This window comes from Hemibagrus wyckioides, linkage group LG14 (genome assembly GCF_019097595.1).
Source record: "Hemibagrus wyckioides isolate EC202008001 linkage group LG14, SWU_Hwy_1.0, whole genome shotgun sequence".
Classification (NCBI taxonomy): domain Eukaryota; kingdom Metazoa; phylum Chordata; class Actinopteri; order Siluriformes; family Bagridae; genus Hemibagrus; species Hemibagrus wyckioides.
The window spans coordinates 4,195,001-4,221,979 of NC_080723.1; the positions used below are offsets into that span (position 1 = coordinate 4,195,001).

At 44.4% G+C, this 26,979-nt stretch overlaps 2 protein-coding genes across 2 annotated transcripts in view; one reads left to right on the forward strand and one right to left on the reverse strand.

Annotated features, from left to right (window-relative positions):
- Positions 1–23,908, forward strand: part of wwox (WW domain containing oxidoreductase) — a 186,113-nt gene extending 162,205 nt beyond the window's left edge. The window contains exon 9 of the mRNA XM_058407981.1: positions 22,554–23,908. Coding sequence (XP_058263964.1) covers positions 22,554–22,745 — 192 coding nt within the window. The 3' untranslated portion in view covers positions 22,746–23,908. The remainder of the gene's footprint in view (positions 1–22,553) is intronic.
- The window catches only part of mafb (MAF bZIP transcription factor b), a 71,673-nt gene continuing 68,393 nt past the window's right edge, over positions 23,700–26,979 (reverse strand). Inside the window, exon 3 of the mRNA XM_058407982.1 lies at positions 23,700–23,855. The gene's annotated coding sequence lies outside the window, so the exon portion shown is untranslated. The remainder of the gene's footprint in view (positions 23,856–26,979) is intronic.

Below are 26,979 nucleotides of genomic sequence, written 5' to 3' on the forward strand. Positions count from 1 at the left end.
ACCTCTTTAACCATGAGGGGGATTTTTGCTTGAACACCTTGTCCTGGGTGAGAGGAAGATTTTTGGGGAAGATGGTGCGGGTCGATGTGTGGATCGGATCAGATATGTTCGATGGAATAAACACGCACTGTTTGTATCTCTCTCACTTTCTCTCCCTCACTTTCTCTTCCTTTCTTTGCCTCCATCCATCTCTCTTGCGGAGAGAAGGAGGGCTTGATGGATGGATAGCGTGGCACAGGGTCATTCCTCACTCAGCCCCTCCTCTCACCGTGTATCACTCACAATCCGGACAGAGTGAGAGAGCTGAGGGAGCGAGACGGAGAGAGAGAGAGAGAGAGAGAGAGTGAGTGATGGATATGTGCAGGACGCTGAATAAGAGGACTGTGAAGTCACTGAGAAGTTTGAAGGAATTTGGGAGTCTGTGTCGCGTAACCTATCCTTAGATTTAAGCCATGCTAGAGTAGTGAATCAATCAGACATGAACATGCTTTACAGAATACAAGCAGACCTCTGCTCTGTTGCACCCAGAGCTTAAAGGAATATTCCTGAGGTCTTTAACCTTAATCTCTAACCACCACATCTGTAGCCCTCGGGTAATTACCAGAGACATGAATTTCAGCCGAGAACGGAGGGGAGCGTTCCTGCCGCAGTCGTTAACTGCTGCCAGTGTGGTTTGGAGTAAATACACACTTTCTGCTGTTTTGATACGGGGGGAGATTTAGAACGGTGGTCATTTCAACTGGCTGGTCAAACTTTGAAGATGGGATCTGGCCTAAAATCAGGGGGAAATTAATCGTGTGTGTGAGAAAGAGAGAGAGAGAGACTGAGAGGAAGGATAGGGAGAGAGAGAGAGCGAGAGAGAGAGAGGGACTGAGAGGAAGGAGAGAGAGCAAGAGAGAGAGAGGAACAAGAGAGGGAGACTGAGAGGAAGGATAGAGAGAGAGAGAAACAAGAGAGAGAGATCCTGAGAGGAAGGAGAGAGAGAGACTAAGAGAGAGAGGGATAAGAAAGAGAAAGTGAGAGAGAGATACTGAAAGGAAGGATAGAGAGAGAGAGAGGGAGAAGAAAGAGAGAGAAGGGCTCTAATGACTTCACAGGCCATTAGTCTCTCTGTGTGCTCTGTCACACCTCATTATCCACACACACACACACACACACACACACACTACTAGAGCAGCAGGCTGGAACACCAAAATTCACACAGCTACAAACTCAAGTCTTACTCTCACCCTCCGACGTAAGCGTGCGAGATGGAGAGGTCAGGAGGTCACATGTGCTCGCGTCTGTCTAGTCAGTCGAGTCTGCAGTCCGGCCTCATGACATAACATATTCGTCACCTCGTGAGTCTTTTTCTTTCCTCTTTTTTCTTTTCTCTATCTACGCTCCCACCCTCGCTGCTCTTGTAGCACTGTAAACGGGATGAAGGCGAACGGGACCGGCTAGTGAATCGGCTCAGCGAGCGCACCACTCTTACATCAATCGCTTTAAGTGCAGGAGCCGTTTTATTACCGCCGTTAAACATGCCTTAGCAATTTCTGACAAACAACAAATATCTAAAGTTAATCCATCAAGAAACTATAAACAAATGAACAGGGACGGGGGGGGGGGGGGGGGGGATTCATGACTGGTGTGGCCATGGAGCGTGATTATTTGTGTGTTCTGCTGCTGCGTGTTCTCCCAGCCCTGCCCTGAGCTACATGGCATCCATTAAGCGCTTCTGTAAACAGTGGGCCCTGGTGGACTCGGCAGCGTGCGCCTTTTAAAAAATATGATCTTTTCTGCGGCGTTTGGCGCGACCTTCCACAGCCCAGCGGGGTAATGTAATCATGGGCAGGCAAGCACGCCTGTCAGAGGCATGTAAACTGGATAATAAATGCAGGCAACATTAACATGTCTAATGCTTCAGCAGCACACTCGCTGCTGTGTGATACTCCATACATAAAATACATTCCGTTTGTGTGTATAATGCAGCCTGAGTGTATTTATAGAAATTATTTATTTATTTTTAATAAATATGAGGTTTGATTTTTAAATAAGGCTCTGGGTTGTTGATCAGAGGATCCGGGTTCAAGCCCCACCACCACAACCAAGCTCCATCTGTTGGACAATTGAGCAAGACCCTTAACCCCCCTTCTCTGCTCCATGGGTGCTGTATCATAGCTTCAATTCTAATATTTGTTGTCTTGAATGGGATTGAAACAGAATATCTCATTTTGTATAATTGAGGGTTAAGGGCCTTGCTCAGGGGCCCAGCAGTGGCAGCTTGGTGGACCTGGGAGTTGAACTCATAACCTTCTGATCGGTAACCCAACACCTTAACCAAGCTTACCTGTCTGAGAGAGAGAGAGAGAATGAGAGAATGAAAGAATATATATATATATAGAGAGAGACAATATATATATAGGGAGAGAGAGACTGAGAGAAGAGAGAGAGACTAAGAGGATGCAGATTGAGAAAGATGACTGAGGGGAAGGAGAGAGAGAGACTGAGAGCTGAGAGGGATAAAAGAGTGAGACTGAGAGGAAGGATATATATATATATATATATATATATATATATATATATATATATATATATATATATATATATATATATATATATATATATATATATATAGATATATATATAGAGAGAGAGAGAGAGAGAGAGAGAGAGAGAGAGAGACTGAAAGAAGAATGAGAGAGAGACTAAGAGGATGGAGATTGAGAAAGACGACTGAGAGGATGGAGAGAGAGTAGAGAGAGAGAGAGAGAGAGTGAGAGGAAGGAGAGAGAGAGAAAGAGAAGAGAGAGCGGAATGATAGCCTTGCTGTTTCGTGTGTGTGTGTGTGTTGCTTCTGCCCAACACTGAGAAAAATCTTTTCTGACAAATACTGGGCCTTTTTACTGTTGTTCATAAGTCACACACACACACACACACACACACACAGTCCTGTGTGCATTGTTAAAGCAGCAGCAGCAGCGGTAGCAGCTGCCATGTTCTGATCCTCACCTTTCTGTTTTTATGTCATTATGTTCCAGAAAGTTGAGTGTGAGAGCCCTGCCTAGTCCTCCTGCACCGTTCGCACGTCGTATTCAAATCTAATTATACAGAAATCGCTCTTTCCGTCTCTCCTGATTGTGTGTGCAGCGTGGCGCTCTGTGTGATGGAGAGCAGGCGGCAGAGGTGAGGGTGTAATTGTGAGGTAAAGGCGGAGCTTTGACAGTGATTACTGCCGTTAATTGGAGGGAAGGGGCGGCTGGAGGTGGGAGGTTTACCATCAAGCCGAGGCGGTTTTAATGAGTTTGTTTAGGGGGAGGCGAACGAAGAGCAGGACCGAGAGTGAGACAGCAAACTAATCTCCGTGCTTCATTTTTCTGTCCTGATGAGGTGACGAGTGCGGCCTATAAAAAAAGACTAATGAAATCGGTACCTCACGTGAAAAACACACATGCCCGTCACTATTCCGGCTTCTCCAGGACCTCGCTTCGATCTCCTTCTGAGGTATTAGTTCCTCAGATTTACATTTCTGCACCGTAATAAGGCCGAGGTCGACCTGCCTCTCCTTGGGCCATGAATGGTAATGTGGTGAGGTGTGGTGAGGGATGGAGTGAGGAGAGGTCAGTGTGAGCCCGAGGGGACAGAGAGAACAGGGGTAAGGCACACACTAATGGGCTTTTCCTGCTCTCCACTCAACTCTAAAGAGGCATGAACGTACAGAAAAAAAATCCTATTTATGTTCCCCTTTGTCCAAAGACTCCAATTTACACACAGATGGCATTCAGTGAATTATGTGTGTTATTGTGGGATTGTAGAAGAATAAATGTCTGCTGTTTGTAATATTGCCCTCAAAGAAATATTCTGCAGGACCAGAAACAGTACTAAAAAACGTCTTGCAACAGTGATGATTTCCAGGCTATGCTCGGAAATGATAGACGCTATATACTGCCAAAAGTTTCGGGACGTCTGCCTTTACATGCACATGAATGTAATATGGATATTGACCCACCCTTTTGCAGCTTCAACTCTTCTGGGAAGGCTTTCCACAAGGTTTAGGAGTGTGTTTATGGGAATTTTTGACCATTCCTCTAGAAGCGCATTTGTGATCAGGCACTGATGTTGTGATGACGATAAGGCCTGGCTCTCAGTCTCCACTCTAATTCATCCCAAAAGTATTCTATCAGGTTGCGGTCAGGACTCTGAAGTTCCTCCACACCAAACTCACTCATCCATGTCTTTATGGACCTTGCTTTGTGCACTGGTGTGCAGTCATGTTGGAAGGGAGGAAGGGGTCATCCCCAAACTGTTCCCACAAAGCATGAAATTGTCCAAAATGTCTTTGTAAGCTGAAGCATTGGAACTAAGAGGCCGAGCCCAACCCCTGAAAAACAACACCTGGATTTAGTGATTTGGAGGGGCGTCCCAAAACTTTTGGCAATATCAGTGTATCATATTCCCTGCCTCTAATAGAAACGTACTCACTTGGCATTAGATAAGATGATCTACCAGAGCATTAAAATCTATTTTTCAGTTATTTTTATGCCTCCATATGTATAAGATTTATAGCTAACTTACACTGGAACCAGCGGGTGAACTGATTCGATTTTTGGATTGATCATGGGTCAAGGTTAAATAACTTTGATAGCTTCCTTCCTGTGTATTGTATTTGAGGCTTACAAATGAGGAAACTTATTAGCAGATCCTCTTCTAAACTAAATACTACGCATTATAATAATAATATCTTGTACATTGTACACAATGTACATATTGTGAGGAAGGGACATATTTTTGGACAAACCTAGTATAGCAAATCATCCCAGTTCCTCCTTCTTCCTGATTTAACCATCGAACCCTCACCTCGTCTTTCTCCTTTCGCCCGTTCTCAGAGCTCTCATACTTCATTACGCTGATCAGACCTCAGGAACTTTTCTAGTCCATTTCTAATAACCTCTAAAAGAAGATGACGAAACTTCCGAACAAACCCTTCACACTTCGTGCCTCTGTACTCAAGAGTCATGTCAGACGAGGGCTCGTCGAATTTCAGGGTCATATCTGATTTGTTTCCGTTCGACTGACAGTGCTCTTATACTCCATTTGTCGTTTTTAAAGAGTACAAACTACCTGATCATTAGACCCGCAGTGATTGTTATTAATGCTGCCGTGAAAGGGCAGATGATGTGCTTTGATATGAGCTGATGAAAGCCTAGAGAGTTCCTCTGGGACCGGCTGTCTGGATGCTGTCTGGATGACGAGGGCCTGCTGGAGAGCCTGGGCTAACCCCATCACGGTATTCATATTAAGGCTGGCTAGAGTCTGGAAGTCCACTTCAGTTTACATTGACCTGCAGCAGCACTGAAACACCTTAGGGAAAGACTTGAAGTGGGGAAAAAAGGAAGTCAGTTTCTTTATGTTTGGGATTCTTCATTTAGAACAGGACACTGGGACATAAAATATGTACTTGATAGATATTCTTTCATGGTTTATCTTAGTTTGAGGTTCGAGATTTGATTTGATTTCACAAGCCAATAACATGCCCAACACACACACACACACTGCTATGAGATATAAAATCATGCTCCCGCCACTTCCCTCTGTAGCACCAGTCCCTGCTTTAATCTGGCCGTGTTAATGAGGAACAGGAATTCGGGAACGATCGGGAAAGGTTGCTCTCGGAATACATTCCTCGGTATTAATAATGCAAAGTGTTTTTAATGAAGGAATACATTTTCTCTCTTGTGCTTAATCTCGGTATTAAGGTGAAGGCCTTTCTATCTAATGGAGGCTATAAAGACATAGAAAGGTCACGGTGCTAATAGACTAATCTCAATTATCAGGGACACTTTGCAAAACCTTTTCAATGCCAACCAGACGCTTTTCTCACGGGCCCACATGCTAAACCTGTTGAAACATATATTAGCTTTTCTGATAATAATAATAATAATAATAGGCAGGATTCTGGGTTTATTAGTTGGAAAGGTGAAGATTGAAGGACTGCACTTTTACATTAGACGATAAAAGCTGATCCTGGTCTGGTTTATTTGGTTAATCGCCTAAAGATTAGAGAGTATTAACCATGGAAAAGTCTATTATTTTACTTAATGCGGGTAAATAATTAGTTCTTGAGATATACAGTACCCAAAGAACGTATGGCGCCAAAAAAGTTCGATTGGAAGCTGTCCTGGCACTGTTGCCTCACAGCAAGAAGGTCCTGGGTTCGAATCCTGGGTTCGAACTGGTAGGGGCCTTTCTGTGTGGAGTTTGCATGTTCTCCCTGTGTCTGTGAGGCTTTACTCCGGTTTCCAAAAAAAATGTACATTAGGTTGATTGGTGATTCTAAATTGCCCATAGGAGTGTGAGTGTGTGTGGTTGTCTGTCTATATGTGTGGCCCTGTGATGGACTGGTGACCTGTCCAGGGTGTACCCCTGCCTTTCGCCCAATGTGCACTGGGATAGGCTCCAGCAGACCCCCGTGACACTAATTAGGAATAAAGCGGGTATAGACAATGGATGAATGGATCTGTGTATTGTTTTATTTTTCATACTTTAAGTAGGCAAAAAGTACAAAAAAAAAAGAAAGAAAAATGCAGTAAGGAAAGTTCATGATGATGAGCTATTCTACATAAAGACGAATTCCATGAAGAAGTATAAGATAAAGCGAACTGCTGATCTGTTAAACAATTCAACGGAGTCTGTAGTAAAATTCTAGAAGGTACAAAACCCAGCACGTTTGTTTTTAGTATGAAATCCGAATGTTACTTCACGTTTTATAACGAAGCGCGTTACGCAACACGTTCTCGAACATCAGACACTCTTCAGAGAATTCTGCACAGCCCTGTGGCTTAACCATGGCGGAGTTGAAAAGGCACACTGAAACGTGATCTCCTCAGAAACATTTGCGTTTAATGTGTAAAAGGCTGCATTCAAATACCTCATAGCACACAAGTGTGAGAGCGTTAGTGCTGAGGAGAAAGAGATTTTATCAGAAACACCTGCACAAACCAGTACAGTAGATCTCGGTGTTGTCACTCGCGGGGATCGGATTCGCTTGCTTTTGATAGTCTGCTTTGATTCGCTCCTCAGACACACGCTCTTACAAGCCAAAGTGCCGTTTTTTTTCATCATCATGCCATTTTAATACTGCTCTCTTAATAAATATACAGAAACACAATTGTAATTCGGTTACAGAGTTATGGAAGATTGTAGAACTTTCCAAATGTTCGTTTTTTCAACACCAGAAGGTTGAAAGGTTGCAGACGAAAGTTTGTGTCGGTAAAGACAGCGACATATTAAATAAATAATACACCAGAGGGAAACCATGATGAAAGTTGAGAAAAGAATAGGAGTGTCCTGAACTGAACTTCAGTTTCTATATACACACGATCAGGCATAACATTATGACCTGATCAGCCTTCTCTCCCCACGTGCATCAGTGAGCCTTGACCGCCCATGACCCTGTCGCCGGTTCACCACTGTTCCTTCCTTGGACCACTTTTGATAGATGCTGACCACTGCAGACCGGGAACACCCCACAAGAGCTGCAGTTTTGGAGATGCTCTGATCCAGTGGTCTAGCCATCACAATTTGGCCCTTGGTGTCAAACTCGCTCAAATCTTGCTGCCTGATATATCCCACCCACTTACAGGTGCCATGATGAGGAGATCATCAGTGTCATCCATGTCACCTGCCAGTGGTCATAATGTTATGCCTGATCGGTTTAAATCTACATATGGAAATGGGAAAAAAAAAATTTCTTCAGGTTGCCATATGAAATTCTGTCCTTTATAAATATTGATCTTGTGCCTTTATTAGACTTTGATTTACGCTAAATAACCTCATGTTTATATCTCACGCGCATGGCGGTTTATATAGTTCTGCTAGTTCAGGGCAGCGAGGGCGGCCTATAACGAATGACTCTCTTAATTAATTAATCCACACACCTGATCTTAATGAGCTGTGACTCCGGGCTGCGGGAGCTCACGACTGTAACTAATTAAGTTCATCCACCCAATTCACAATCACTTTCACTTCAATGCCACATGCACACCTCCACTGGCTCTTCTTCTGCTTCTCTGCAGGCTGAGCGGGAGGGGCTGAGACACACACACACACACACACACACACAGATGAAAAGAACATTCTCACACTTCTCTTACATTTCCTCTTGTTTGTTTTTCATTGATTGTAGGTTTGACATTTTCTTTTGAACAAAAATTATAGGTTTGAATGCTTCAGTCTTCACCATATGTGTGTGTGTGTGTGTGAGAGAGAGAGAGGAAGAGAGAGACAGAGAGAGAAGGAGAGGGAGAGATAGAGAAAGAAAGACGGGTAGAGAGAGAGAGAAAGGAACGGGGGGGAACGAAAGAGAAGGGGAGAGAAAGAGAGGGAGAGGGAGTGAGAGAGATAAAGGAACAGAGGGGGGAGGAAGGGGGGGTTGACATGTATATGTATATATGCATGTATTTGTTTATGAATGTTAGGGTGAGAGAGAGAGAGAGAGAGAGAGAGAGAGAGAGCACCCTAGGGGTTGGCACTGAAGGTGACTCCCTTAGCGGTAACCTTGAGAGAGAGAGAGAGAGAAAGAGAGAGAGAAAGTTTATTAAAATGAATTTGAGGAGAGGGGCAGTGGCTGACAGCAGCATAATTAAATGTGGAGTGTCAGCAGTAATGCATGCCGCACGGCAGGAGTGTGTGAGGGCGAGCGTGTAAGTGTGTGAGAAGGCCAGACTTGTCGGCTCAGGGGTCAGCAGGCCAGCAGGAGCAGATAAGGACAAAGCAGTGTCTGGCCCCTGTCTTTAGAGGAGACAGACATTTGTGTATATGTGTGTGTGCATATACTTTGACTATGTAAAGAATGGCTTGTGCTAGAGATAAAAGCTTGCTGCTTCTCTTCTCCTCTCCTCTTTTGTTCTGTGCCAATTCAGTTTTAACCGAAAAACCGAGACAGTGTGGTGTTGAATACCGAGATCCGATTGGCTCCGTGCGCGGGATTCATTCCTGCGACGCTCAAATGACCAGTAAACTGCTTTCTGTAATTGAAGCCAGGCGCGATTGCAGATCTTCCCTCTGTCTCCGTGTCTGAGAGGTGAACGAGCTCATGGCTCATTGGGTTCAGGCGTTGATCCATGTGGCCATTGTAGTTTATGTTCCTTGCCCTCCCCCCTCTCTCCTTCAGTCTAATTCTGATTAGGTGCTCACCAATCTTCGACCGTTCGGCACGTTGACTGATCTCGTCCGCGCACGTCCGTCCACTTTACCGAGATGTTTAAACTGACCTTAGACAATCTACATGCCTCCACGTCATGTACTTGACGTACACATCTCAGGTCCCGGTGGTGATGTTCGGAGCTCTCAGCAGGCTCTTATTTACGAGATGGAGGTTTGAGGAGGCTGGACATGACCACATTTATTTCATTATCCAATAAAACCTGGATTCGAGGAGAGGACTACTCTTTGCCAAACCTCACACCAGGAAGCTCACAAAATAACAACCTACATAGTGCTTTGCAGCATGTGTGTGTGGTAGGAAGAGAGACATTTGTGTGTGTGTGTGTGTGTGTGTGTGTGTGGGGACGCAAGTAATATACGTTTCATTCACTCGCTCTTTCTGTCTCTCTGTGTGGCATGTGGCTGTGTTTTAATATGAATAATAAACAAAAGGTTGAGAGTAAATTCTATATCAAATTTAGCCTCTGGGCTTTTTGCCCTTTGGTTCCCTTTCTTCCCACTCTAGCCCAGTGTATGCAGTCTACTCTAAATGCAAAGCTATTTCCTCTAGAATTGGTTAATCCCACGACAGGCTGGTCTCTGCTCTTTTTTACGGACTGCCCCGGACTCGCTGCTAGCCCCCTCATTACTCTCAGGGATAAAAGCGCTAAGCAGCATGACAAGCTCGGCTAGTCACGCAGGATCACTCTGTCAGAGCGGGGTGCGCGCTGGTAGCGCTCACCCTGCAACAAATAGCAAACCCCAGAGAGAGGGAGCAAATGTGCAAGGGGTCATAACTCAGCAACCCCCCCCCCCCACACACACACACACACACACTCACACACTACGCTTCGTTCACTCGTTCCATTATTACCTTCCCTAGCAAGGTCACACTAATCAACTCAATTACCAAGTCCTCTCAGACATTTTCATAATGTTTTCTGCTAGTTGCTCTCCTGTGAAAATGACACAGTCTTGGCAAATTAATATCATTACTATTTGCGCTTAATGGTGCAGTGATACTTCTTTTATTTAAGATCGAGTCCTGCCAACGACCTCCAGCGTTACAGAGGCTCGGAGGATGGTGTTGGAGGGGGTGGGGGGTGATTGGGTTGGGGATGGTGGAGAGAGAAAGCATGAGCACAGAGTGAAATGATCAGACACGGCGAAGTTTTTACTGCGTGGTGTTTAGATTGAAAAGACGCATTAGCGTGTGGAATCTAATGAATGGCTATTTCATCGGTGGCCTTTCGGATGGTCATTGAGACGTTCAAGTATCGATCATTTTATCAATGCAGTTGCAATCCTCAGCTCAGGTGACGAAGAGCTGTGGATTAGCTGTAGAAAAATCGTCCCTTGATGTACATAGGGTGTCCTGTGATGGATTAGCGTCCCGGCCTGGGCGTATTCCTGGGATGGTCTGACCAGGATAAAGTGAAAGTGAATATTTTTGTTGAATTAACTAGAAACATTTTCTTTTGTTTGAATTTGTAATCTTTCAGCAGGATCACGCACCTTTACACTGATCAGGCATAACATTATGACCACTGGGGGGTGACGTGAATAAGACTGATGATCTCCTCATCATGGCACCTGTTAGTGGGTGGGATATATTAGGCAGCAAGTGAACATTTTGTCCTCAAAGTTGATGTGTAAGAAGCAGGAAAAATGGGCAAGTGTAAGGATTTGAGTTTGATGAAGGACCAGATTGTGATGGCTAGACCACTGGATCAGAGCATCTCCAAAACTGCAGCTCTTGTGGGGTGTTCCCGGTCTGCGGTGGTCAGTATCTATCAAAAGTGGTCCAAGGAAGGAACAGTGGTGAACCGGCGGCAGGGTCATGGGCGGCCGAGGCTCATTGATGTACGTGGAGAGCGAAGGCTGGCCCGTGTGATTTTGGTGTTGATTTTTAATTTTTTTTTGCTAATGGAAATGGATCAAGAGGGAAACACGGACAGTGATACAAACAGTGAAACATCCTGGCATCTGAATGGACGAGCGGCATGGAGTGCTTCACTCCAGGTGCGCCGCTCGTCCAATCAGATCGGACGGATTTGTACACATGCACGTGTGTGTTCATGGGTGTACATGTCTGTGTGTGTGTGCACCTGTGTGCATGTGTGAGTGTGTGTGTGCATACGTGTGTTCATGGGTATGCATGCCTGTGTGTGTTCGTGTGTGTGGGAGAGAGAGAGAGTGTGTGTGTTTGTGTGTCTATGTATATGCGTGTGTTATGCGTGTATGCATGCCTGAGTGTGTGTGTGTGTGTGTTTGTGTGTTCATGGGTGTGCTTGCCTGTGTGTATATATCTGTGTGTGTGTTCATGAGTGTGCATGCCTGTATATGTGTGTGTGTGTTTGTGTGCATACGTTGTGTGTATGCATGCCTGAGTGTGTGTGTGTTTGTGTTCATGGATGTGCTTGCCTGTGTGTTTGTGTTCATGAGTGGGCATGCCTGTGTGCGTGTGAGTGTATTTGTGCATGTGTGTGTTCACATGTGTGCATGCCTGTATGTATGTATTTATGTATGTATGTGTGTTTGTGTGCATACGTTATGTGTGTATGCATGCCGGAGTGTGTGTGTGTGTGTCTGTGTGTGTGAGTTATATGTGTATGCATGCCTGAGTGTGTGTATATGTGTGCGTGCACAAGGGTGTGTGTGTGTGCATCTGCACCCTTTGACAGACTTTTTGCTCTGGGTTTGGAGTCATTAGAGTGATAATGGCTTTATTATAGGAGACACCCCGTGAGCCCCACTAATGAGAGATTTTGGAGTGTGTGTGTGACTGAAGGAGTGTTTCACGACAGCGTTCCTGGTCTCCCAGTATAGGAGCCTTTTGAGACCAATTAGAGTGGCAGGTAGTGTAGAGGAGCTCACACCTGTCTTTGGCCTTATTATTCCAGCAGTGTGTACAGGGCTAGGCTGATTAACCCAGCAGTGCAGTGTTTGGGGTAAGTTGACTAGAGCTGGGACATCACCCTGAGCTAGTGTATTAACTCGCTATAACCCCTTTATAAAGCCATCAGATCCTCTGATTATCTGCTCAAAGATACCCGAAGCCACTCCAGCACTTGAAAATGTCTGTGTGTGTGTGAGAGTGTGTGAGTGTGTGTGTGTCCCTGTATCTCACCTGGCTCTCCCTTCAAGGTCACACAACGTTAAATCCTCTTCTGTCCCAGGCGTCACTCTTTCTCATCAGGGTTACGATATTCTAAGGATGGTCTTTTATTGCGGCCCGAACCATGGCGTGAACGCCGGAGCCTTTTTCTCCGAGACCCCTCTATTCAAGCAGGCCACTCTCATTACCGCCAGCCGAAATGAATAAGGTTAAATAGCTGCAAATTTTTTTTCCTCCTTCAAAGATCTTTGAGCGCGGAAGAGCGTACGCCCAATAAACCCACACCCCTCTCATGTTTTATTCAAGCTCTTTTATATTAGAACATGGGGCGCCGGAGCCGCGTTAAAAAGAGCTCTAAGCCGATTTTCACGTTCAGAAAAGCCTTTTTAAATCTCATCCCCGTGCACGAATTCTCTTCTTCTTCTTCTTTTTTTATTTTTTTACAGCCACCTTTTAATGAATAGATGTCCAATAAGGGCTTTTATTGTCTTAGCATATGTTGCTTTTATTAGGTGAAAATAATTACGTTCTTCGGATCACCTCGGAAGTCCTTTCGGAAGATAAAAATGAGATAGTTTCACAGTGACTGCACAAGTCCTTCTTAGTTGGGTCGTTTTCCCCATGGGTGCTTCATGTCCTAGCCGCCCCCCCACACCCACACACACACCTTCTCTTTCACACACACACACACACTCTCACACACATTAACCCCTCCCCATTGATTCTTCACACAATCATACCCCCCCCCCCACCTCCTCTGTTTTCATCCCCACCTGAAAGTGTGACAGGAGCTGCTTGGCAACTGACACACACTTGATCTTATCACAGAGAAAGTGTGTGTGTGTGTGTGTGTGTCTTTTGACTGCTAAATGATTAAACATTGTTTATTCCCACACCCACTGTGACGGTCAGCTTGTGTCCTTTTTCTGTTGCTACACTTTTTCTTTTTTTTGTCTCTCTGTTAATTTTAGCACAGAGGGCCGGCGTCCGACAAAACACCTTCCTGCACACTCTCTCTCTCTCTCACACACACACACACACACACACACACAGGCATGCACACACATACACACAAACACACACACAGGCATGCACACACATGAACACATACACAGGCATGAACACACACACACACACAGGCATGCACACACATGAACACACACACAGGCATGAACACACACACATAGGCATGTACACACATGAACACATACACAGGCATGTACACACATGAACACATACACAGGCATGAACACACACACACACAGGCATGCACACACATGAACACACACACACAGGCATGTACACACATGAACACACACACACAGGCATGTACACACATGAACACATACACAGGCATGAACACACACACACACAGGCATGCACACACATGAACACACACACACAGGCATGTACACACATGAACACATACACAGGCATGAACACACACACACACAGGCATGCACACACATGAACACACACACACAGGCATGTACACACATGAACACATACACAGGCATGAACACACACACACACAGGCATGCACACACATGAACACATACACAGGCATGAACACACACACACAGGCATGCACACACATGAACACATACACAGGCATGAACACACACACATAGGCATGTACACACATGAACACATACACAGGCATGCACACACATGAACACACACACACAGGCATGTACACACATGAACACATACACAGGCATGAACACACACACACACACAGGCATGCACACACATGAACACATACACAGGCCTGAACACACACACACACACAGGCATGCACACATGAACACACACACACAGGCATGCACACATGAACACATACACAGGCCTGAACACACACACACACAGGCATGCACACATGAACACACACACACAGGCATGCACACATGAACACACACACACAGAGGCATGCACACATGAACACATACACAGGCATGAACACACACACACACAGGCATGCACACACATGAACACACACACAGGCATGAACACACACACATAGGCATGTACACACATGAACACATACACAGGCATGAACACACATGAACACACACAAACACACACACAGGCATGTACACACATGAACACATACACACACATGAACACACACAGGCATGCACACACATGAACACATACACAGGCATGAACACACACACAGGCATGCACACACATGAACACACACACAGACATGAACACACACACATAGGCATGTACACACATGAACACACACACAGGCATGCACACACATGAACACACACACAGGCATGAACACACACACAGGCATGTACACACATGAACACACACACAGGCATGTACACACATGAACACATACACAGGCATGAACACACACACAGGCATGCACACACATGAACACACACAAACACACACACAGGCATGTACACACATGAACACATACACAGGCATGAACACACACACAGGCATGTACACACACAAACACACACACAGGCATGTACACACATGAACACATACTCAGGCATGAACACACACACAGGCATGTACACACACAAACACACACACAGGCATGCACACACATGAACACACACGCAGGCATGAACACACACACACACACGCAGGCATGAACACACACACACACAGGCATGAACACACACAAATACACACATAGGCATGTACACCCATGAACACACACTTGAACACACACGTGCATGTATACACACATGTACACACACACACACACACACAAATCACGTGACTCCTCCTAGAAATGAAGTGTGTGTGTGTTTTGACTGCTAAATGATTGAACGTTGTTTATTCCCACACCCACTGTGACGGTCAGCTTGTGTCCTTTTTCTATTCAAACCTGCTACACTTCTCTCGGTTAATTTTAGCACAGAGGGCCCGGCGTCCGACAAAACACCTCTCTATCCTTCCCTCCCTCCTCTCATTGAAGAAAAAAGAGCAGCAACTGTAATTAACCTCTCTGAGCAGGATATAAATTTCTTCCCTTTTTCTTCGTGTCCTGATTGTTGTGATGGGATGTGATGACCTCACCTTGAGGTTATGAATAAAACTTCTTCTTGGGACCATTCCAAAATAAAAACACGGACACAGAACGAACGAATTATTTTATAATTATTATAATAGCAGTAGTAGTCTGTGTGGTCATCACCGTTCTTGGCTAGAGGCTTCAGACTTGGTGGTGTTTCTTTGTGCGGTTGAACGTGGACATTATTACTCAGCCTTGAGTAAGTGAGAATGGGATTGTGGGAATGTGGGCCATGTGCACACACTCCAGCATCAGTAGTATTAGACTCAGGGGAGAAGGAGAGCCTTTTGCTTTTCCATTACACACAGGCCTACGCTATAATGAAGGCGATTTTAATAGGATTTAATGCGTGATCTGGGGCAAGGTCCTGCTTCCTTATGGCGCTGTCTAAAGAACACAAGCGCGTAATGGCGAAGCCTTCGTTTAGCGCTACGCCTTCGCACGCATCCATCATCCCCTCTTCCGTTTGTCTTGTTTGCGTATAGAGAAAAACGGACGGACAGACAGAGCTGAAGCAGCACTTTCCGGCTGGCCTAAATCCTAAATCCTGCGCTGTGGAGAACATTTCGCTTCACGCGAAACTCCACTGGTCTTTTTCTTCTTCCTGTAGAGACACAATGTGGCCACAAGTATGTGGACGGGCCCACCTATGTTGCTATTTGCTTGTTGAATGTCCCATTAACATGAAGTCGATATTTTTTTTAGACTTTCTACTAGATGTGGTCATTCAGTTACAAGAGCAGATCAGGTACTGAGGTCAGATCAGAGGTGGCAGTTCATCTTAAAGGTGCTCTAGTCTTTTAGTGCAGGATGCTTCGATTTTTTTGGAAAATCATGTCTCCGTGAAGCTCGCTTTGAGCACAGGGGCATCGTTGGTTAGTTCAGCATACAAATACATTACAAATACTAATATGTGTGAGAAAGGCTTACATACGGGAGACATGATCAGGCAGCCACATACTTTTGGCTATATATAGTGTATGTCGTTTGAAGGAAATGTTCATGTGCCACTTTAATTCTCCTGAAAATCCCGGGTAGGGGTGTGTTTGGCAATAGGACAGAGTCTCCTAGTCAGCTCTATTAAGGGATAGTTAGCATGTTTGCTCAACCATGCTGAGTTTATTAATACAGCTGTGATCATCTCCTGTGAAGAACAACTGCATTAGTTGCTCTAACTCGCTGTACTTGTCTATTTAGTGGTCTGTGTGTGTGTGTGTGTGTGTGTGTGTAAATCCTTTCACTGATGGCTGATTAGGCAGAGAGAAAAAGTAGCAAGGGGTGTTTACCCTCTACCCAGAATCCTCCTCCCAGCTGACTGGAGCACGCTCAGATGGGTTGTCTGTTCAGTGAGGGACGCCACACTGACCGCGAAGCTGAACAATAAAAGAAAGAGAAAGGAGGAACTGCGTAAAAGGGGCTTACGACCCTGCCTCTTTTGTGCTCTATGGTAATGGAGTAAGTGAAAGTCACACTCCCTTAACTTTCTACACTGAATACTTAGACGGTAGCAAAAGGCTGGAATGTTGTTCCCGTGTCTCAGTGACTAAACCTAGCTCTCACACACACACACACACACACACACACACACACAGAGCCAGCTGTGTTTGTGTGGGTTTTTTTTTTTATTGAATAAGTCACATAAAGCCTATGATGGAGCATGTTCGGAAAAGTGACTCGTCAAACCCCATGTGAAGGCCTCCGTGATTGACTCAGGAAGCTTACTGGGTGCCGGAGGTCTATTGTGTCAGGTTTACACAGTGCCTCGGATCCGGGGGGAAGTGATGACACAGCAGATAAAGGAGGTGACTCTATAGGGAGGTATGCCTGCCCGGAGGTGATGCACTGCCAAGTCGTTGGCATTATTATGGGCATCATTTACTCACTTTGGTAACGCTGTTAGAAATGCATCAGTGGCGTGCGAAGAGAAGATCTGAGAGTGTCCGAGATCCCGGTGAACGTGTGTGTGTGTGTGTGTGTGGATTGCAGTTTTCTGTGGCATTAAAACAACCAAGCAGAGAAGCTCTTGTTACAATGATTATTTATTAAATTTAAAATATCTTTAGCACAGATTAAAAATCAGACACCTCCAACGATCATGATCATCATGAATGAAAAATAAACATTCCTAAAAAAACCTTCTCCGTTCATAGGATACATCTTTTCCCCTTCATAGAATAATTTCATTTGAATAAGAATGTACATTTCGACACACAGGGCTGAGGCAAGTCATGACACTTTTTCTTTTGGGGGGGTGGGGTGGGGGTGGGGGTGGGTTGTTGGTATGAAGACTGCCGACTGTGGCGTGAACGCGTGGTGCAGTAAACTTCAAAAGTTCCGTTTCGCAGTAAAAGCGTATTCCAAAAAATATGAAGTGCTCCTTAGAAAATAAAGGAAACATAATCGTAGCTCCCTGTTTAATTTATCCTGGCTCTGGCACTTGGGGCAATAGAAGGAACAGATCCGCCTCTGTTGGTATTAATGCACGTAAAGTTCTAAAATAAAACACAACAAATATCGCCGTATTAATAGGAATTTTTTCTATTTTTTTTTTTCTTTTTTTTTTGTCGTCGTTGTGTGGTCTTTCACTCCGATTTTTTTGATTTTTGTTTTTTTCCTGACTATTTGCCTCAACCCTAACCCCTTTACAAATGTTTTCAAGAAACGAAACACAATGCGGATGACAGGCAAAAGAAAACAACCACTTACGGTACTTAAAAATGTCACAATTTTCCACGTTTTTCTTTTTCTGTTTTTTTTTTTTTATTTGTTTTTTAGGAGCTAATAATTTTTATTATTTTTTTTTTACATTTTTTTTATTTTATTTTATTTTATTCTTTCTTTTTTTTCTTTTTTTTAGCACATGCCACATGAGACTTTGATTATAAAAGTACCTGAAATAATTGCTATAATATCAGCATGCATAGCTGTTCGGTATCTACATTTATTTACAGGGATGGCGGGGACATCTTTACACGGATTGGAAGATGACAGAGGATGAGAGAGAGAGAGAGAGAGAGAGAAACGAGTCCGTACTAAAAGTGACCTGTTTACTCTTATTAGCAGCTCTGCTACATACGCTCCTACGCTGATTACCAAATGCTGGAGTACAAATAGAGGAAACTGTTGTAAAGGGTCTGTGGCACATAGAGCACTAGAGGCCTAGTTTACAAAAGGGATCTACGGGGGATCTACAAACCATCACCCTCGGCACAAGACTCCCGGGATCGACGGAGATGATTATGAACTTGGATTATAGTACAGTACATACAGCCTGATAGTTCAGTGTGTGCGTTCAGTGACTTGCCAGATCAGTCGAAGTACTTAAAGAATAAAAAATAATAATAAAGAAGTGCCAGAGTACTTAGAACTTATTTTACACACAAGTCATTCTCGCCATTTATTGCAAAATTAAAGCTGCTCATTCGGATCTCTTGCATGAGATTTGGACTGAATATTAGAAATAAATAAAAAAAAAATCGCAGGTAGTGGAAGACTTGTATGGATTTTTTTCCCCCTCGGGAAAGACTGCGGTCAGCTTTATTGCAAAACGGGAATTTTCAAACCGTGGTCTCTCTTTTTAATAGATTGATATATTTCTTAGATTTTTTTTGTTTATAACGGATCTTGGTCGCTTTGGTTTGTTATCAGTATTGCTTTGCCGCACACGGACTACTAATGTGTCTTGTGTTTTAGATATAATAAGAGCAAAACACTCTTTATGCTACTCGGTGCCCGTCGCGGGCATGCACAGATAAACAAGACATCAAAAACATGTCGACTTTTTTTACACAAATATACACTGAGCACTTGTTTACTCCTCCCTATATATATATATATATATATATATATATATATATATATATATATATATATATATATATATATATATATATATATATCCAGCTCTTCTCCTTCTCTCTCTCCTGCTCTTTGCTAAACAGGGCAGCATGTGATAAATGGCAGCAGTGGGTGGTTTCGCATGTTAATGCGGTATCTCATAAAGCTTACCGCCCCAAACGGGTCAGCAAGGTCAAGTGGTGAGGGGTTGAGCATAACAGCAGTAAGATTGCATCCCTCTCATTCTGCCTGACAGTGTCATTTCACCTCCTTGCTCACACACACAGAGCTTTTGCGCATCCGGTGCTAAAAGTGCGAGGAAGCACTGCCTCGATGCCCGGGCTCTCTGCGGATCGGTGGTAGATTTCATTTAGCAGAGAGAGGAATACAGCGCAAATGTAAATGAGGTGTACCGTAAAAGCCGCGCATCCTGTAGACGCATACACAGAGCTGTAATTCAGCCGCAATAAAGTCGCGTAAGGCGTTTTCTCTAGCGTTACGCCAGAGCTGTCGCAGCGGGAAATGTAGATTTGTTTGTTTGGGTCCGGCTTTTTGATTTTTCTCGGTTATGTTTGCCTTTGAGGAAGGGTTAAATAAAGAGCTTTAGCTCGACTACCTCTATATTCCGGTGCCTTGTTTGGCGAAGGGTCGGCATAGTTATCTAGCGCTGAAACCCCATTAGCTGTGGATAATCTCAGTCATGCTAGTCTTTACCTCGCTTCAATGCGAGCGCATTAGCACCCGTGTACTCGCTACTGTAATGGTGTCTTGCGGTGTCGCAATCAAGCAGAGGTGAAAACAAGGGCGCCGGAAGAGCTCGGTAAAGGTCCAGGGAGTGTCCTTTAACGCCGATGCCTTCTTTAATGTTAGAATAAAGCCGTCCGAGCATCAGATTGTGCTGTTTCAGTATCATCTGACTCATCAGCGTGAGATAGTTAGGAGACGTGAAGTGTACTTGTGTTTAGAATTGTTAAAAACAGTGAGTCACGACACTACACTAGAGGCAGGATGCAGGAAGCTGCTGCCAGTCCCTTTAACAAAGAGGAGATCCAGTAGGTGGGGTAAGGAAGGAGGAGAGGGTGAGAGTGAGAAAAGGTAATTTATTAACTTCCTCTCTAACCTCTCTGCGCCTCCACACTACAGGCTGACAAATGGCCTTGTGGAGCAGGATGATGGTCTCTTATTACCTGCACCCTCTTTGCTTAATCCAAAAACAAGATTTCCAGGGTGGTTGCACATGCCGTAAAGAGATTGATGAAGTGGCCTTGTCTGCATGACGTGTAAATATTTGGCCGTACGGAGGGTGAAGGTGGCGTCGGCTACACGATACAGGTGTAATAAAGACAGCTAGGCTGTCGGATGTTTCAGAACCTCCTTCTGCAGTCTCGTTTCTTTGCTCTCGCTCGAGCGAATTGTGCCAAAACCGTGCCAACTTTTCTAACTTTCAGCTCCTACCGCTGTTTCTTCCTGTCCCTTTTTTTCCTATGTTTAAAACTTAAGTTGAAAGAGTTGTAGAGCTTTCAGCATATCACCCAAGAAATGTAATTACCAGATGAGTAAATGCTGTCTGGTCCGAGTCTGCGTACTGAGCAGTATGGCTGCATGGGCTAGCAAAGATTGAGTGACATTTTATATCCTTTTATATTTCCGCCTTCAAATGTCTATTAACTTATCATTCCGAAAGCAGGTAAGACTCAGAAAGATGCATCCTTTTGATGTCATGTTTATTGACTCGCTAACCAAAGGAATGTGCGACATCTGCGTACTTCAAAAGGCATTCAGACACACACACACACACACACACACACACACACACACAGACACACAGATACACACGGGCATTTAGCTCAAGGGGAGGGAAATAAAATTCCTCACAGAATTTCTGGCTACAGCCTTGGCTTTCTTCCCATAGTGTGTGTGTGTGTGGGTGTGTGTGCCTAACCAGCATGCTGTTACAGACTTCACCAGCTTGGGCTACAGCTGTGGATTCGTCTGCTTCAACAAGGCTGAGTCTTTGTGCTGTGTGTGTGTGTGTGCGTGTGAGAGAGTGTGTGTGAGTGAGAGTGTGTGTGTGTGCGCCTGGAGCCAGAACTACAAGTTTCTCTCAATGTTTGCCAGCCGATTGCTCCTAAACATTGGTCTTGGCTTTTTCGAGGTGTACACAACACCGGCGGTAGATAAAGAACAGGCCCATTTCAAGGCTCCTACAGAGTTTCATACGAAGCCACAGCGCCAGCTTTCTTCCACGAGGAGGGGGCATGAAACACAACCGTGCTCTAATTCTATCTGACATGTTTTTCTTCTCCTCCCTCCATCTTTCCATCACCTTCCAAAACATCGAAACCTATGGTAGGTAAGTCATGTGGAAGAAAAGCCGTGCCTCTGGGCGGAGACCGACTACCTTGTTTTTCTTTTGTTTTTCTTTAAGAATGGAGCGATCCTAACACCAGGTTCATCATGCTAATGGAGCTGACTGACTGAAAGCAAGCAAGTGGTTAATAAGAAAGGCGAGAGACACACAGATTTTATTTTACCTTGATAACATGGCCATGAAACTAGTTCTGGAAAAAAGAACTGGACAGATAGCAGAGTGCTGTGCCATCGAACTGATTGGTTTCCACTTCAGAGAGATCTTCACTCTGTTACTCTAGCTAGAGTCTCAATGTGCGTGTGTGTGTGTGTGTGTGTGTGTGTGTGTTTACAGAGTACTTTACAGAGTGAGAAGCAGATTTTCATTTGAATCCTTTTGACATCAGGTGAATGGACAGTTTTTTTGCAGCCTGCTTGTGTTCTCTGTACAAGGCAATAACCAAAGAGCAAAGCCTCCTACGTATAGTACATACTCATATACTGTTTCAGGTTTCTTCTGCAAAGAGATATAAAGCCAGCCAAATGTTCCATAATTCCAGCATTTTTCCTCCCTGAAATATATAAGAAAAGACGCAGCGTGCAGTGTTTTTGTCGGTAACATGACAGCTTTGCATTCCATCATCATCATTTTATGGTCCAACTCTGTCTGTATTGGCTCAGTTTCAGGACTAGGATTTTCAGGTCAGTCTTTTACATGGAGAGCATGCATTGTCTTATTACGCCATTTATCCTGTGTACAGTGAAGTCAGAAAGTCTGTATGTACACACTCACAGCCTGGTCAGTCCGGTCACTGAGGCTGCGGCTAGCTCCACTCGTCTACTCGAACTCCACCTTTTTTTTTTCTTCGTCTTTGCTGCCATTAATCGCTCGGGAATCTTCTCTAGGGCTTGTGATCGTACCACTGTCTCTCTCTTCTTCTTTTTTTTTTTTTATGTCATCCCTTAAAAATGTCCTTGCTCTGTTCTGACATCATGATTTTTCGTTTGTTTGTTTTGTAGCAACAAGGTGCAGCCACTACTGTGTACTGTGCAGTGGCTCCGGAGCTGGAAGGCCTGGGTGGGATGTACTTCAACAACTGTTTCCGCTGTGTGCCGTCAGCGCAGGCCCAGGACCCGTCCAGTGCCCTCAGCCTGTGGGAGCTCAGTGAAAGGCTGGTGCAGGAGCGATCTGGTGGCCCTCAAGCACTGTGACCCTACTGTGCTAGGCTCGCCCGCTCGACCGTCGCTACAACTGATTGCTTCATCACCATGCATGAGAAGGGCTGAGATAATAAAGAGCAAAAAATAAAACGGGAATTTATAATAGGCAGGCAGTGCCAGAGAGCGAGAATCTGCTAGACTGATGGATGGAAGCAGAGACAGAGAGAGAGAGAGAGAGAGAGAGAGAAAGAGATTTTTCCTTATTTGCAAAGTCCCAGGGTTTCTTATCTTTCTTCTGCAAGGTGATTAGAGCTACCGCTAGAACACTGTACACGTTTCTCTAATCCGCAACTAACACCGAGTTTTCCTAGCTAGAGGGTCCCGAAAAACAACAAGTGGATTCTCGTAGCGCAAAAAAATTCGTCTAAAATTATCAGGACTTGAAATGGTCATTATTGCCCATCCATCTGTACAAATCAACACGAAAGGGAGTAAATGCCGTACCAAAGGTGCAGAGACGATGGAGAGGAAAGCGGATGTATGCCCGTCTATTTACATATACAACCACTGAAAAGAACTGGTCTGTATAGCTATGCTGTACATCATATACACAAGAGTGCTGTTCTAATTCGCATATGTTTCTGAATAATGATTCTAATTTCTGAACCCAGCCTGCCCAAAAGACTTCAGATCCAGTCTACAGTGAACTTTTACAAAAAAATTCTATGTTAATGCTAGTTACAATGAAGCAGCATCTTTGAGGACAACAGGAGCTGGCTGAAGGGAAGAGTCTTGCAGTCTTTAGAAATTTCAGGTGGAACATTCCTCTTGAACTCCTTGTTTATTTTTTTTCTTTTTCTTGTCCTTTTACTTTTGTGAATGTTTGGAAAGCGTTTTCCCTGGTCAAAGGTGGTCTTCGTTTGCTGACAACCGAAACTTTAGAAGAAAGAAAAATTCAGCAGAAGAAGAGAAGGTGGCAAAGACTGAAGAATGGCACCGGCTCTTTTATTATTTTATTTTTTTTCTTCTTCTTCTTCTTTCTCCTCCCTCTCCTTTTCTCCCTCTTCTTTTCCTTTTTCTTTGCAGGTTGACTCTTGTGCTTTGGGGCAGTCTTGGTGCCATGGGTCAGTCTGAGCTAAAAGCATTCCAGTGTTGTGAGACCTGGATAGAGATGAAAGAGAGAGAGAAAGAAATAAAGAAAGATTAATGATCTTGTTTGTTGTCAATTTATTGAATCTATCTAAACTTTTATGCATATTTTTTTTAGAGCAGAGAATTTTAAAAGCAGCTTTTTCAGCAATCTTACTTAAATCTTGAGCTCACTGGTGACTACAGTCCACTAACCCAATGCATTCAAGGCGCAATGAACTTTCACATATACAATATCAACACTTCCAGCTATAGGGCGGTGGGAGCACAAGTGGTTAAGGCTCTGGGTCGCAGCCTGGAAGATCGGGGTTCAAGCCCCAGCATGGCCAAGCTGCCACCGTGGGGCCCTTAAGCAAGGTCCCCAGCCCACCCTGGGATATGTCAAGAAAGAATTTCACTGTGCAGTAATGTGACAAATAAAGACAACTTATCTTATTAAGGAATATTTATTCATTAATCCTGAATCTGAGCTCTAGCACAGTAACAAGTCTATATCACTGTACATAAACACTGACTATATGAGGGGTCACTTCTTAGTAATGCAGATTATTGGAAGTACGGTTCATTAATTTTAGCCTGGATCATCAAACAATTGGTGGGAAACGAACAGAAAAGGCCTTGAACAGAATTAGGGATGCAAGCAAATATGAAGATTCAAATTGAACAGAGAAAGTGTTTTAAATGGATATGAATACAGATAAGAACAGGACGTATATTAGATATGCACCAGAACAGGGGAGTCTAGCCTTATCTGCAAAAAGGCGGGTGTCATACCAATCGAGCAGGAGCCACACCTGTATCCAGCTGTTTAACCAAGTGAGCATGGCTTTCAGAGACTCAGGTGTGGCTTCTACTCGCTTGGAATGAAAACCTGCACCCAAACTGGATAAGTTTTGACACTCCTGGTCTAGAAAGATTTGTCAGAGGAGATCTGTTAAGGACTAGAATTGTGCATCAGGCCTGGGATCCGGCCGGAGACAACAGAAGAGGCTGTAGGGTTTATAGATTTTTAGCTAATTTGCATTAGCAGGAATGTGCAGCATGTTAATGTTATTTATCTCTCTATGTACACCCATCAAGCATAACATTATGACCACCTGTCTGATATTGTGTTGGTCCTCCTTTTGCTGCCAAAACAGGCCTGACCCGTCATGCACCTTTCTATCAGAACCAGCATTAACTTCTTCAGCAGTTTGAGCAACAGTAGCTCGTCTGTTGAATCGAATCACACGGGCCAGCCTTCGTTCCACAGTGAGCCTTGGACGCCCATGACCCTGTCACCGGTTCACCACTGTTCCTTCCTTAGACCACTTTCGATAGATACTGACCACTGCAGACCGGGAACACCCCACAAGAGCTGCAGTTTTGGAGATGCTCTGATCCAGTGGTCTAGCCATCACAATTTGGCCCTTCATCAAACTCGCTCAAATCCTTACACTTGTCCATTTTTCCTGCTTCTAACACATCAACTTTGAGGACAAAATGTTGGCTTGCTGCCTAATATATCCCACCCACTAACAGGTGCCATGATGAGGAGATCATCAGTCTTATTAAAGCAGGTTCAAACAAAAATAATTGTGATTAAAAACACACACACACTCTCCATCTCTAGACCAGTTATGAATTAGATTGATAAATATGAGCAACTACCAGAGCCAGAATTCACAGAAAGTGTCCAAAATTAAGCCAAACTCATTTAATCCAGTTCCAGATAGTGACATTGTGTTAAATAAAACACCTTTACTTCGGCAGAGTTGAAGAGTCAGGCGTTTTTTGGTGTAGTGTCCATCACCAGTGTGTGTGTGTGTGTGACTGTGAGCGCCTGTGTGTTTAGCAGCGCTTTGACCATGACCCGGAACAACTCCATAAACAAACCGCCTGTCACACACATTATTCGCTCCAGCAGAGTAATTGACACATGGAGAAACCAATCATACAGCAAAGCTGATGTGCGTTTTTGTGCTTGGGCAGCCAGTGGAATCGATAGTGCATACAGACAGGTCCAGACTCGAGGCATGAGAGGACAGGACACGCGCTGGAGACGCTGGACATCAGCAATCTATACACCGATACACTAAAATGCAGCATCTGTTTTTTTTAAATATCCTGTGTAGACACAGCATCTTTTTCCCTCTCACACACACACACACTCGCTCACCCACACATTCTCTCACACCCTGTCTTGCTCGTGTGTATCGTGCACTCGGGTTACACGGCTCCCGAGTGCAGGTGGCCTATCTCTGCTCTCTCACACACTGTACTGTGCAAGGAAACTGTGATGCAACACGGAGACAGAACAAACAGCAGCACAGTTCTGACATCAGCCTCCCACCAGATGGCCAAGATGTTCTGAGAAATGTGGTGAAGCGTCGTTCCTCTCCACCAGGTAGCCACGCCGAAAGCCTCTCATCTCCGTGAGACGACCTTCGAAACGATAAAACTGGTCTAATTCTCATGGAATTCCTTTCTCCTCCATGCTTTTCTGTTTCCCTCCATCTCTTTACTGTACTGTGGAGACCTAGAGACGCGGTAGAAATGTCACTGTGTAATAAATGAGAGAGAGAGAGAGAGAGAGAGAGAGAGAGAGAGAGAGAGAGCGATTGCTTGTTTTTGTCTGATATTGAGGCAGGTTAGCTAATGATGTGAAGCGTGTAAACCTGAAGTGGCACTAAAGCATGAGTGGAAGAGGGAGAGTGTGTGTGTGTGTGTGTGTGAGTGTGTGTGGGAAACTAGAGGCTAGACACGATGCTGGATAAGAGCAGATAAAATGGGAACACAGATGTGGAGTTTCTCGTCCAGCGCCAGGTGTCACGCTGTATTGTGTGCAAATGGCCTGAACGTGGAAAAGAAATCTCCCAGCTTACATGCTCATGTACACAATCTCTCTCTATCTCTCTCTCTCTGTGCCACATTTTCTAGCATCACAGTTGTTGTTTTTTTCACTCAGTCCCTGTAGATCTACCTTTGAACTATGAACTAAAAATCACTTGACCCTACTGAGACCTGAGGAGAAGAAAAAAGATACGGTGATAAACGAATCAAACTTCTAGATGAATCCGATCTTTGATGCTCAACACAACCCATCTTTCCCTGCTGTCCTGTCCAGCTCGCGGTTCGTACGCTGGGCGGGAAGCGC